The sequence below is a fragment of the Athene noctua genome, chromosome 2, assembly GCF_965140245.1.
Source record: "Athene noctua chromosome 2, bAthNoc1.hap1.1, whole genome shotgun sequence".
In the NCBI taxonomy this organism is placed as follows: Eukaryota; Metazoa; Chordata; class Aves; order Strigiformes; family Strigidae; genus Athene; species Athene noctua.
In genome coordinates this window covers 124,543,513-124,558,751 of record NC_134038.1, presented here as the reverse complement: position 1 = coordinate 124,558,751, position 15,239 = coordinate 124,543,513, and the positions used below count along the sequence as shown (strand labels likewise).

At 35.4% G+C, this 15,239-nt stretch overlaps 1 protein-coding gene across 1 annotated transcript in view; it reads left to right on the top strand.

The window, feature by feature from the left end:
* Positions 1 to 15,239, top strand: part of MALRD1 (MAM and LDL receptor class A domain containing 1) — a 290,211-nt gene that overhangs the window by 48,399 nt on the left and 226,573 nt on the right. Inside the window, exons 12-13 of the mRNA XM_074897495.1 lie at positions 1,400 to 1,567; positions 2,581 to 2,701. Of these exons, the coding sequence (XP_074753596.1) occupies positions 1,400 to 1,567; positions 2,581 to 2,701 (289 nt within the window). The remainder of the gene's footprint in view (positions 1 to 1,399; positions 1,568 to 2,580; positions 2,702 to 15,239) is intronic.

Here is a 15,239-nt window from a genome sequence, read left to right as displayed (position 1 = left end):
AAGTGTTTAATTTAAACTGGCCTGGGGAAGATGGAGGAAAAGTGTTTCCTGTGTTTGGGTTTAAGCGTTTGTTTTCTTTTTTCTTTTTTCTCAGTAGCCCAACCAGTGATTAGAAATTTGCATTATTTCACAATAAATTAAATTAAGTAAAAATTGCACCACTACCCTAAGGCTGTTTCGCCTGTTACAGTCCCTAATATAATGCTTTTCCACAACCTGTACAGTTTATTGTGTCAGCTGTCTTGCTCAAATAAAAGACTTTAATTATCTCATGTCTAACTGAAAGCTGGCTAACACATGCATCTGTGTTTGTCCTGAGGCTAAAGATGAATTTCCTCATATTTGTTACTGTCTTGCAAAAAAATAGCTAAGTTTCATTTGGTTATTAGGCTAAAATGGTTTGTATTATTTAACTCTCTTTAAAAGTTCATATAAAATGAAAAAATAAAAGTAAACTTTCTCTCTGTAGTGTGATGATCCAAGTTTCACAGTGCAAGATCATACAGAGATGGGCAGAGAACTGGGTGGGAAGAGCTATTTTTACAGCTCTAGTTTTACTTTCACAAAGATTCAAGCATTATCAAGGCTTTTACAGGGAAGTAAAGAGTCTGCCGTTGAGGAACTATAGTCTTTCGCTATGTGAAGAAACAGGAAGGACTCAAGGGGGAAGGAAAAAAAAACCAAACCAGTCTTTGAAAATCTTAATTCTTCTCTGCAGTCAGCTGATTTTTTGTCTGAGTAGTGTTTTTTTTAAAAAAAAAATGGATCAGATTTACTTTGTCTTGCAGGGCAGGCATAGTGAACTGGGATTTTCAGTTTTCTGATCTTTTGTGCTTGGCAAGCAGTTTCTTGCAGACTCATCCACCTACAGTTGTCAGTTTTTCTTACCATAAATTGGTGAATCTGCTTGTTTCAGACCAATGAATTATTTTAAACATCTGTCTTCAGTTAATTTTAATCTGTGTGGATGTGGAAGTAGAAGATCATAAGGTTTCTTTCATAGAAGTATCTCAACTGTTGCACTTCTGAGAATAACATACTTATGAAGCTGTCCTATATTCAACATTTGTGAAGAAAAGTAATCTTTGAGAATTTTCTAAGTCCTTTCTAAGCTAAAAAGAGTTAAGGGATGTCATATCGATTGATGTGTATCAGTTGATAGGTACAAATTAAAAAGTGAGTTTTAAAAATAAGCTTTACTTTTAACTATAGTTTTATCTTTAGGTGTAATACTCCTCCTCAACATGCTATAGTTTCATACATCTCTCTCTTTTATGCCAAGGATGCATTTAGACCTGTCATGTCATTCTGTGTTATAATGTACATACAGTTGATACTGAATTTATTGCTGATTGATGATTACGGTTTTTAAAGTGTTTCATTAAATCTCTTTCAACAGGTAAGATTTTGGTACCAGTTATCTCAGGATTCCCAGCTTTCTGTCTTTAAGAGAACTGCATTGGACGGAAGTTTGGAAAAATTGCGTGACTTTTCAGGATTGCCTGAGATGCAGTGGACAAAAGTGAATATACCCATAGAAAGTTCATTTGAGGATTTACCTTTTCAGGTAATTAGAAATTACTTTTACATTGTTTTCAGAAAGGTATTCTAATTTGGCCTTTAGAATTAATTTGTAATGAAATATAAAAAGATAATTTCTATTCTTTAATGCTTATATAAAAAAGAATTCCATTCAGCACTTTCAAAAGATGTAGTTATTAAGGAACATCACCATTGTTTCATTTTTGTATGCATTAGAATCACCTTTTTGTAATAAAAATCAATTAGCAATAGTGCAGTAGCTTTTAAGAAAATGAACTTGCTATAAAAGCTGCTGAACAGAGGGCCCAATTTTGTTGGCTAAAGGCAGGAGAAGTGCAAGTACTTCAATTTGCAGCATTGATCACAATTAGCAAGTCTTGAGTTTAATTTTATTTTTACGTAATCTCAGGCTACTGCACTTTAGTAAAACAGAAGGTAACTCTTAGGGGAGTCAGCAACTCAAATATAAGGATTCAGCAAATCAAAATTCCAGTTTTGGTCTCTTTGCCCTCTTCAAGTGCACTCAGTTCTCATTATTGGTAAATTACGACTGAGCTTTACTTCCTTTTATGATCTCCTGCATGTTTCCTTGTATTTGCAAATGCATCTTTACAATCCCTACATTTACTGTACCACATGTTGTTGACTTCAGCAGGCATAGTATAGATGAACACAATTAAATGGAATTGTAAACTATCATATTTGATAATCCTGAATAGTTTGTTTAACAAGATGTATAACTTTTAATGGTTCCAGCAGGAAGACCATTCAAGTAGTAATGGCTTTTACTAGTTTAGATTGAGGCAAGGTCATCTAGGTTGCATAACTTTCTATAAGTAAAGGTAGTTATGGCTTTCACGGTTGAGGAGTAAATTTCTGACTTTGATCAAATCTCAGTCATATTTTTACTGACTGGTATTCCAAGATGGTTGTAGGCAATATTTATTTCCTATGAAGATAATGTAAATTATAAAGGAATATATATGTCTTTTTATCTTGTTGCCTTTAATGATCTAACTTATTTATTTGTATTTACAGATAGTTTTACGAGCTACTATTCTAACAACAAATGCTACTGTTGCTGTTGATGACATCAGTATAACAGGGCAATGTGGAATTGTGAATAAATCACTTCCAGGTGTCATCAAAGAAAGTGAAGGCAAGTTCTGTAGTTTTCAATGTATTTTCCCCGATGTCTGTTATGTATAACTGTGATTCAACTGACAACTTCAAAATACCTATAAGAAAGTACGGGATAATCTGAGGGAAAAGTCCATATGCTGTAGTCAATCATCTATAATGAAGACTCTCATCCTGTGTTACACAGTAGCTGCTGTAAGTAGTTTGCACCAGTTCTGTGAATTGATCTGTGATGGGTATTTCCAGATACCATTTACTACGTAGCATCTGCCCACATTCACACTTGGATGTAGAGACAAAAGCAAAGCATCTTGTGTCTTCCATGGAAGAGCAAATTCCACTGCATAATCTTTAGGTCAAGAGGGTTCTCTCATTATTACAGTCAAATACTGAACATACAGTAAATATGCACCAAATTGTCTGTGTACTCATGCTTTGTAATCTTGAAGTGAAAACAGATGGAAATATTAAATGATGTAACCCTCTGTCAGACTGCTGCTTCTGGTCCTCTTGACTGTTAATGACTAACATGGCGTGCACAGTCAGTGGTAATGCTGATGGGTTATAGAGAGCTGAATTTCTTTGCAAATTTAAAGGCATAATAGAAAACTTTAGAGCTATGTTTTTAAGGCTTCTCTGATCCCTATATACAGTCTGGTTGAAGTATCTGAAGAAACATTAATTTGCTTTAATTATTTTCCCTGCAACTCCCCTATTTACCCATCAGTCACAAAGATATTATTTTTAGAAGGGAGTACTTTTAAGAAAAAGCTCTGTCTGGATAACAATATGAGTATCTAAACAAGCTCAGTTAAACAGAAAACATGAAAAGCTGCATGTCATTCCTCTCACTTGGTGTCTTTCCAGAAATCTATTCAAGTAAAACCAGTAGTCCTTGGCTTTTTTTTTTTCCCCATTCATTGAAATCTGGGATATTTTCTAGTGTGTAGATTGAGGTGAAAGCTAGTAGTGGTGGAACACCAAACTTCTGGCTTCTTGAAACTTTAGTTGTTAGCTGAACACAGAGAAACCGCTTCTACCACAGAAAGCTTTTGTGAAAGACCTACTCCTGACAGGGGGGGAAACAGCAGGTTGCTGTACACAGCACCTTGCCTCTGAATTAGAGCCTGTCCCTGTAACTTTAAGGAGTTCTTGATAATTTTTCATACAAAAAATTATATATTGTGGAGACTTATTTATACTTTAAGAGCATCAGACATTAATATCAACATTCTTATCAGTTGTGATATAATCTAGTTCACTTCATAGGTCATCCTAATTTTCCTTTTGATAAGTATATTACTATATTCAAAGAGGAAAAAAAGCACTTCTTAGAATTTTATATGTATATGTAGGTTTTTACTTTCTGTTTTTTTCTGATTTTTAAGGGGAAATAGAAATTGCAGATGCTAATTCTTCATCATTTTACTGTCCACCGGGACTTTTTTCATGTGGGGATGAACAATGTATTTCATCTGACAAAATCTGTGATTTTACACCCGACTGTTCAAATAGCTGTGATGAAGCCAAGTGCCGTAAGTGAAAATTTTAAAATCTAGGTTTTTAGGTACCTGTGACTGTCCCGTTTGCCAGGCTGCCATGAGTTTGTAAATGTTGTAATTTAATTAAAAGTAAAAGCTCTTTAGACATAGTAACTTCATTTGGATTCTATTCTGAATTTTTCCACTTTTATTTTCTTTAGAAACTACTTCCCTCTTAGCATTAAAACCAGAAAAAAAGATCTTTAATTAATTATTTAGTAGAAAGTGTTGCTTAAAATACAGTATTTTATTTTGTAACTCTTAAGATGATAAATATCAGGTACAGTGTTATACTGAATAAAATCTTAATCTGTAAGATATTGGAAGCCATTGTAAAATAAACCAGACAGAACTTGTACACACACTTCTGCACACATGCTCTCACAGATACAAAATTACACTAAAAAAAAAAAAAAAAAAAGGGAAATTTGTTACATTTGTACAGATTTGGAAATTCTGTACCAACACTGTGTGAGATGACTCTTCTTAAGGGGTAGATGGTCCTTCATTTAGACCTGAGAAATAGTGAGACAGGAAATATGAAAAAATGCAATGGTCACAGTCTTGCATTCAAATTGTGTATTTTGTATGCTTAATTTAAATGTGAAAATCCCACAGTTGGACTGGTAAAAAAAGAATCTGTGCACAGACATGGTCACAGATATAATTTAGGCTGTGTCAACATTTTCTGTCTGGATGTGCTGTGACTTCTATCTGGGCTATGTGTCTGGGTTTTCTCTGCGTGGAAAATAATATGGGAAAGTAAAGGGAGGTGACGCATCTCAGAATCCCTCTCCACTGTACAGTCAGAAGGGAGCTTGGAAATGTTTCAGGCCCTCAAAAATCTTTGTGATTCATTCAATTACCTGCTCTGCCTAAAAATCATGGTCATACTTTCCATCTTTGAAAATGAATCTCTTGCCTTGGCATTGAATTATCAACTATGCTATAAAAGTTGTGATGCACTTTTTCAAAGGGAGTTGCCATGGGCAATATTTAGTACAGGGTTGTGTTTTTTCAAAACCCAGAGCATTATGGTTTCTAGCATTCCCACAAATAACAGAAGTATTGTAGACAAGATCCTTATAGTATTTTCTGCCTGTACTGTGTCACAAAGCATAAACTTCTTCACAGGTGTTAATACAATCCAAAATCCATGGTTTATAGTTTTTATTGGGAAATTTGAGGGTGTTGCTCAGATGAAAATCTATTTGACTTTTAGCAGATAAAAGAAATAATTACAGCTTCTATGTGTGTGCGTATAATTTCTCTACAGTTTTAGTATCCAATCTTTCTTGGCTAGAGCACCGGTGTTGAGCGTTTTACTTGTTTAGAAAGATTTTTATCCAAAATATACAGAGCCGGAAGTTAGGAAACTGAGGTAACTGTCTGATTAGCTAAAACCAGAAATAACTATTAAATGTTCATTAGATAGAATATGTTTCTTCTTGTGGGCCAGGGTGAAGATGGGGAAAAGGTTCTGCTGTTACTATAGAATAGTTGAGGTTGGAAGGCATCCCTGAAGATCATCCAGTTAAACCCTGCTGCTGAAAGCGGGGACCACTAGAGCAGGGTGCCCAGGACCTTACACAGTGGGTTCTGAATATCTCTGAGGATGGAGACTACAGAGTTACTCAGGGTAACCTGTTCCAGTGTTTGATCACCCTTACAGTACAACAACCACAAGTGCCTATTTCTTCTGCTCACCACTGCGCACCACTGAGAGGAGTTTTCACTTTACTACCTCCCTGCCGATGTTACTCATACTAAAAGTCTTATGACACTCTATTGCTTTCTGATTTATTTCATCGTTTTTTTTGTAGTTTTCTTCAAAATATGCTTACATATCCTATGTATTATTGGGTTATGATAGTCTGGATTGCTCTCCCATTACCCTTCTTAAACTTGAGTACTGAGATTTTGTTCTCTGACCAAATAATAACACCTCTAAAGCAATCGTTTAATTAAAAAAATTCTTAATAGATTTAGTTGCATGTAACATCTCTTTCACTGCTCTGAGATAGCAGTTAACTGGTAGCTTTTAATCAAGAAAACGAAAATTTACTGTTTTCACTTCAAATATGGTCATTTCTATTTCAAAACATGAGCCTGTGCTTTCATTTCAACATTATAACTGAAAGTGAAGACAAATGTCCAGCTAAGTGTTTAACTAGTCCTAGGTGATTCTTAATCACAAGCTTCCTGTAGGGCAACTGATTTTCTTTTTTCTTTAATTATATGACTAAAGAAACTTTAATTATATCCAAGTGTCACTTGCCCAAAAGATATGTTAACAATACCATGTTAAAGATTAAACTTTGGAGCCATTATGAGTATATTTATGGTTATCTTTGCTCTAAATATATTGGTTTCTTCTAAATCATTGTTGTACTGTTGAGTTGTCTCAGTGTGTGCCAGCACTGTGGCTTGTAATGTGGGAAGCAGAATGTAAGTAAACAAATGTCTCTGCAATTAGTTTGGCAAGTTGACTCTTTGCAAGCAATAACCTTGCCTTTCAGCATGTTAGTCTGGTAGTCCACAGCACTAGAATAGCTCTTATAATTTTTTAAAAATAATATTTCTCCATCTTTGTGCTTATGTAGTGTACCATTACTTTCTATATTTTGTTATGTATATTCTTGCAATTGGATGCAAGCATTTAATTTTTCTCAGTCACTTTTCCCAATTTCTTATCTTGGGTAAGCACAGATGTTTGTTTGACTTCTCCACCTACAACTATGTTGTTCCTTTCATCAATATTAACTTTTTTTTTTTTCCCATGATGTTCCATCTGTTAGTGAATGTGTGCTCCTTAACCTTGTTAAAGTAATTTTTTCCTCTTGGTATAAGAATGTTGGCAAAGATATTACATGGGCTTAAAATATCTTCTGAAATATTTTTCATTTAAATCTTTCTATCTTAAATTCAAGCAAGATGACTTCCTTAGATGCTTGGGTCCATCAAGTCCACTGGACAAGCAAAACGTCCATACAATTTTCTCATCATACATCACCAATCCTTGAGTCATCTCTTGATTTTCACTGTTTCTCAAATGATTCTTCTTTCTGTCAGTACTGGAAGAAATAATTTGAAGATCTTTACTTGTGAGGCTGTCTCTCTCATTTCAGCATAGGTCTCTGAGCTTCCAGTTCTTGCAAGAACTATCTTTGTTACTTCTCTTCATATGCAAGACTGTCAGTGAATTTGTTTGCTTCACTTTGTTCTTAGAACTGCATTCATGTTCTTGATAATGATGCATGATAAGATTATTCTTTCTTCTAGGTTGCTAGTAGCATTTCACAAAGATGCATGTCCTGGACTGAAAAAGTAATTCAATTTTTTTCTGATAGTTGAGAAAAGTAAAAAAAAATTATAAAATATAAACTGTTAATGTTCTCTTTCTTGAGTGATGCTGCTCCTGACTCTTAGCTCACAGCTTTTCTTCAATAGATGAAGAATTTACTATGGCTGTAAAGCTATTATACATGACTTCCATGCATTAAAGCAAAAGAGAAAAGCAACTACTATTTTCAAGCTGCAGATTTACAGCAGTAACCTAACATACCTATCACATTGTGTGTTTGTGCTCTGGAAGATGAATGTACAGTATAATTTCTAAGGTCTACATCCTGTGCATTTGGTAGAGTCTAAATTCTCATTGTCCAGCTTAAGAATAATGATAGTAGAACAGGGAATAAGATCAGATTGGAAAGCAATCTGGTAATATGAATATATTCCTGGTACTCTGTTTGACTTTTGGCAATCCATCCTTCATGCTCTATCTTTTGTGGGTTTTATTCTGTCTACTTATGGTGTGGATGATCAGAAATAATGATTGGTTTTATATATAAATTAAATAAGAAATAATTTATATTTGAATAAAAATATAACATATAGACATAATATTTGTCTGTATTTATGTATTTATAAATAATATATGCATTCAACAGTGATTATTTCTATGATGTACAATCTAGGGCAGCATAAGCATTCTAAAGCTAGTGTTAAATCTAGCAATTCATAAACTGGACATAATCTGTATGCTAGTACAGAATTTTATGTAGCTTAATTTGACTTAGAAGGGAAATAAAGAGAATGATGTATGTGTTGTTTCTTAAAAACTACTTTTGTAGCATAATTGTTTAACTATAAACATTATTGGGTTTCTAATGGCTACCTTTTGTATAAGTAATAAAAATTTCCTTACTATTATAACAAACATTCTTCATATTACCCATTACTAATCTTGCCAAAGCATAAAACTTTTGCTGTGGTTATATGAGTTATAAGAGTTATATGGTAAATCTTTCAAAATCTCATTTTTAGAGTTAAAGTCTTGCATGCTTAAATGTCTGTCTCATATTCTTGCTGCTCCTTCATTTCAGCCAGAGAAATCAGTTGTTTTTAAAGGTGAAGCCAGGAACAACAGCCAGCTCATAAGGATGGACTGAAATTCAAGGAATGAGAGGATTGTCAGCTTGTAAATTGGAAAAGGGACCTAAGACTGGAAGTGCATAGATAACTGCATTAGGATCAGTTTGTGGAAGTTAGATGGGGAAGGGATGGGACTCAAATTCCATTTACGGAGACAGGAAACCACCTTTGGCTCTGAACAAGGAATGGCTGCAAAGGCTGCATTGCTAGAGTTTGCTGGTGTGGAAGAGGAGTAACCAGGGGACTGGAGAAAACCAGGGCAGGAAGGACCCAGGCTGCTGCGGAGGAAGGATTAAGACCAGCCAGTCAAAAAGCCAGGGATAGAGTGTCAGGAGAGATAACAATAATGAAAGATTCAGTTTAGTAAGAGAGAATAAACCAAGGAGAGAATGGTAATGAAGAATATGGATGTGGAGCGGTAATGCTCTGGGAGGAATCAGCATAAAGTATGGCAGTAAGTGGCAGAGAACTGAGACCACATGAGAGGACCTGGAGCAATGAGCTGTCTGGGGAAATGAGAAAAGACAGTGTGGACCTCCAGCTTTCCAGTGAGACTAGGACTGAGATAAGAGGTCAGAGAAGAGCAGTTGTGGAATACATAAAAGGGAATAGGCTGTGGAAAGGAAGAACGTTGAGGAAAGAACAAGGGCATTTTTCTGCCAAAGACCACACACACTTTCAGAATTTCTATAGAACCCAGAAGTCATGAATCTACCTTTTCTACTTCTGTCAGCAAATATCTATGTAGTTTTGGGGCAAAACTTATATCTTGTTGTTGTATAGTTGCTCCTATCTAGTTTCTTGCAAATTATGCACTGTGACAATAAACACTGCATGAGCTTCAGTGGCATAGAACACAGGGTAAATAATAAGATGGCCTGAACAATGACCATCAGATTTATTTTTGTTTAGTTCAATAAAACCAGGAACTTCCCCTTCAGTTACATAAAAGGAGCATTCTAATGGACACAGAAAGACAAGCACTTGATTGTTAAAGAATACATAAATTTATTTTATTTCACTTGGATGTGGGTATCCAACAGCCTAAATCACCAGGTTACTGTGTTTAAGAAATTTAATTCTGTTTAGACTTCATTAACATTTTTGAATGGAGGAGAGATTTGGACGTAATTTGCTATATTTCCAATGAAAATGTTGATCAAATATAATTTGATTATTTTGGAGGCTTTTATTATTTTAGGACTATTTCCCATATCAATACACTGTAATCACTCATATTCAGAACCTGAGAAGCATTTGTAAATGACAGTATCATATGAACTGAGAGATTTCCAGAAAATGTCAGATTTAATAAACCAAATGGGTTTGGATTCAATTTCAGTTAAAAATGTTGTTATGAACCTTTAGTTCTTTAGTTAGATGATTGCATATCTGCGTCACTGCATCAAAATCAGAGTTGTGTGGTGAAGATTATTTTCATATAATTTTTTAGAACATGAAATTATAACAATTATATGTGACAGTACAGCTATTTTTTTGTGGGTAATATTTAGGTTACATACAGGGTAGATTAGTCTTATGTGTGCACCCACAGAATTTTACTTTTCTCCTCTAAAAACCTCAATCTTTACAAGTCCTACAACTAAGCTAGGGTTAGGAAACTTGTAGTGCAATTAGCTTGTTAAAAATGTAGGTACACAGTAAACCCACTAGATTTATTTATAGCAAAATCTTTCCCCTCTGCATATTTGGCCTGTCTTATATGCCAAGCTCTTCCTCATTTCAGATGAGATATACACCTATGTGTTATGTACAAGTCATGACTGTCCATTATTAAAAATCTGACTTAGTTGAAATCACAAGTAGATCTGTTGTCATTCTGTGGTTATTGAAATGGATTTCCCAACAGAAATTAGCAAAACAAAATGTTCTGGAGTGCTTAGTTTTCTCTAGATATCTACAGAGGAGACTATCATATCTGTCTGTCCTAAACAATATTTAGATTTAAATAATTATTTTATATATATGAGAATATGATCATGCAAATTAGGTCAGCGTTCAGTTTTTTCGTCTATAACCTTATGTGGAAGTAGGTTTTTTGGTTTTGTTCTGTTTTTCAAAACTGTAGCAGATAATATTTGGGGATGGAAAGTGAGGGAAGGATTTTATAAAGATCAAACTTGTTTGATCTTCAATATGACTTGGTTTTTTGTCTTTTTTTCCAGTTAACATTGCTTATTACTGATATACTTTTGCAATATTTTTTTCAATTGTTCACTGTTCAGTTTTTTATTGTAGAAATTAGGCCAGCGCACATAAAGTGCAGTGTTATTTGAGTGTGTATATGTCATGACATTAACAAAATAAAGTAGCTATGATAGAAAACATAAATAGGGGAAGGCAGATGTAGCATTTTTCAGTGCGTTTGTATTATAATGGGCATTAAAATGACTTATTAGTCCAGAGTTAAAATAACTATGTCCAGAATTAAACTGGGTTTGGTTCCTAGATTTGAAGATTTTCTTCTTTATGACATCTACCTATAAATTCCTAATTTTATCTTAAAATAACTGATTTTTTTTTTTTAAGTTTAAGGTCTATTGACATATTAGAGACTTTTTAAACAGAATTTGCATGAAAGAAAAAAATGTAAGCCAGTAACGGTGATGATATCTCTTCACCTGGATTTTTTTGTGGTGCATTTTGCATAAATATACATAGGCTAAGAGACAGGGAGAGATTTTCAGGGGATGTAGAGATTAAGGAATTTGGAGCTTTCCAGATGTCTAAACCATTTGTTTTAAATGCTGTTTTCAAAAGTTTTTTTTTTCAAATTATTGTTAGGCATTGTTCTGTTTATAGAGAAGCTGCACATCTGATTTGTGAAGGTCTTTGAGTGAAGCTTCTCAAAAGAGAAAAGGGTAAATATTCCATAAGAACCCCAAATCAGAAAGAAATCTAGATTTTTGTGGTAAGAAGTCAGCTCAGAGAAAACTAAATGTGCTGAGGATCTAAAGACAGCTTTCTCAAAACATCAATAACATCAACTACCCTTAAATCCTATGGTCTCATCGCAGTATCACTCTGGTTCCTTCATGATTATTGAGGAAGCTTGTTAAAAACTATGCTAAAAGGGGCAGTAAAAAAAATTATATCCATAGAGGTGGCACAGATACTATTAGAAGTAAAAAAGTGTCAAACAGCTGAAGTAATGTCCAAATGAAAAAAGTAGAAAAGATGAGAGATTTTGTGAGTTAAAGGTCAAAAATCATCAAGGATGACCAAAAAAAAGTTTTTAGAAAGCTAGCAATAAGTTCCTCAACACGAGAAGACAGCCTGCAAGAGTCTGCAGGACAACCTGATGTTTAGAGTATTAAGAGTTCATGTAAGAAAATAAGAAATAGGAGAAAGTCAGAAAATAAGTACTAGGAGAGAAGACAAACTAGTGTCATAGAATCACTGAATCACTGAATGGTTTGGGTTGGAAGGGACCTTAAAGATCATCCAGTCCAACCCCCCTGCCATGGGCAGGGACACCTTCCACTAGACCAGGTTGCTCAAAGCCCCGTCCAACCTGGCCTTGAACAACTTCACAACTTCCCTGAGAACCTGATCCAGTGTCTCACCACCCTCACAGGAAAGAATTTTTTTCCTTCTATCTAATCTACATCTACCCTCTTCACTTTAAAACCATTGCCCCTTGTCCTATCATTACACAACCTGACAATGAGATCTTTCCTATAGCCCTCTTTAAGTACTGGAAAGTTGCTATAAGGTCTCCCTAGAACTTTCTCTTCTCCAGGTGAACAACTGCAACTCTCTCAGCCTGTCCTCATAAGGGAATTACTCCAACCTCCTGATCATCTTTGTGGCCTCCTCTGGACCCGCTCAAGTAACTCTATGTCCTTCTCACATTGGGGCCCCCAGAGCTGGACACAGCACTCCAGGTGGGGTCTCATGAGAGCGGAGCAAAGGGGAAGAATCAACTCCCTCAACCTGCTAGTCACACTTCTCTTGATGCAGCCCAAAATACAGTTGTTTTTCTGGGCTACAAGCACACATTGTTGGCTCATAGTCAGTTTTCTATCCACTACTACTCCCAAGTCCTTCTCCACAGGGCTGCTCTCAATCCACTCATCACCCAGCCTATATTTGTGCTTGGGATTGCCCTGACCCATGTGCAGGATCTTGAATTTGCCTTTGTTGAACTTCATGAGGTTCTCACAGACCCACCTCTCAAGCCTGTCCAGGTCCCTCTGGATGGCACATGCCTTCCCTTCAGTGTGTCGACTGCACCACTCAGCTTGGTATCATCACCAAACCTGCTGAGGGTGCACTCAACCCCACTGTCCATGTCTCCGACAAAGATGTTAAACAGCGCTGGTCCCAATACCTGAGGAACATGACTCATCACTCGTCTCCACTTGGACACTGAGCCGTTGACTGCAACTCTTTGAGTGTGACCATCCAGACAACTCCTTATCCACCAAGTGCTCCATCTGTCAAACTCATGTCTCTCCAATTTAGAGACAAGGATGTCATGCAGGACAGTGTCAAAAGTTTTGCGCAAGTCCAGGTAGATGACAGCAGTTTCTCTTCCCTTATTCACCAACACTGTAACTCCATCATAGAAGGCCACCAAATTTGACAGGCACAATTTTCCTTTAGTGAAGCCAGGTTGACTGTTACCAATCACTTCCTTATTTTCCATGTGCCCTAGCATAACTTCCAGGAGGATCTTCTCCATCATCTTGCCGGGCATAGGAGTGAGACTGACTGGCCTGTGGTTCACTATGTGTTCCTTTTTCCCCTTTTTATAAAATGGGCGTTATGTTTCACCTTTTCCAGACAGTGGGAACTTTTCAGGACTGCCACAACCTCTCAAATATGATGGATAGTGGCCTAGTCACTTCATCCACTAGTTCCCTCAGGACCTGCAGATTCATCTCATCACGTCCCACAGACTTGTGCTTTCAGGCTTCTTAGATGGTCTGAAATGTGATCTTCTTCTACAGTGAGCAGTTATTCCTTCACCCAGTCCTTGCCTTTGCCTTCTGTGATATGTGTGGTTTGGCTGGAACACTCATCATTGAAAACTGAGGTAAAAAAGGTATTGAATACCTCAGCCTTCTCCATATCTCAGGTAACCAGGTTTCCCATTTCCTCCTGGAGAGGGCCCACATTTTCCCTAGTCTTTCTTTTATCACTGGCATACCTATAGAACCTTTTTTTTGTTTTGTGAGTGTTCACTGTGAACTAAACTACAAGAGGTACCCAAGCAATGGTCTGTCTTTCTGGATAATCTGTCTGAAACTGAAGTGCCAAAGAGGATATGGGACAATTAGGTAATTGATGTGGTATCAAGCATCAAAACCAAGTGCATTTCACCCATGCTCTGCCAGGTTTTCCATTCTTGTATCTTCCATAGGTGTTAAATAGTTAGGTTGAGATTTACTTGAAGGTTTCAGGGTTATTTTATTTCAATGTACTCACCCATGCTTAAGTTAAATATATGGTCTGGTGCATCTTTTATGTTTTGTCTCTGTTACAAGTTACAGATGCAAGAAGTCTGGGCTCAGACTTAACAGTTTTATCTTGTTTATTTGCCTTTTTTGGTTTAACCATCTGTGTCCAATGTTTGTCATATTCTTTGCTGCTGTTCTCCTGGGAATGTGGGACATTTTCTTCTGTTGAGCAAAAAGCAAATCAGAAATAGCTCTCTACATTCCCTTATTGTTATGCTCTGTCAGTGGATTTTTAGTCATTTCTGTCATGCCTAGTTCCTTGAATGCTTGTAAACATTTTTTTGTCTTTATTTTAGTCAATCAAAGTGTTCTATAAAAAAATTTATTCCTTCTATTTTTTTGTCACTTTTGATCTACATCATTGTGTCAGTGACATTTCTGACCCACGTACACCATATATACAGTGAACTCATATTTTCTTTGATCTCTTAAATGTTATTTGGTCTTCCATATTTGTGCAATGATTTTTTTTGAATCAGCATTGATAACTGTGGATTTCTATGTGCTTTGCTTAATAATCCACAAAATCTGGTCTTTTTAGAAGCTCTAACCAATAATAATACTAACTTCCCTGATTTAGGTTTTTTTTCATTCTTTCTAACAAATTATATAAAATTAATGTAACACAGTTTATAAAGAAGAAAAAAAAAATCAAAGCCCCTCCTATATTTTTTGTAAATAAACATTTATGTAATCCTGTTCTCCAAGAGATTTAATTTGATTTTGAAATGTGCATTTTCTATACTGTAATTATATGGTCACTGGAAGCTGTGATAGGGCATTATAAAATAATGGTAGAGTTCTGACAGTCATGACTGATTTTTTTTTTTTTTTAATTCTATGTATATAATTAATAAATTATGAATAATTTAGTTAATGTTTTCCATTAGAATTCTAATCTCTATTATAATTTTTTCCTATTATAATTACTGGGCTCCAAAATAAAATTTTGTGATTTAAAGAGGATTTTTTATAGTGCAGAAGAGGAGAACAGGATGTTTTTTAATTTTAACATAATAAATATTAGTCAGTTTGCATTCATTCATGTATGACACCCTCCCCCTCCTTCCTTTCTTTTATTTTGTATTATACACAT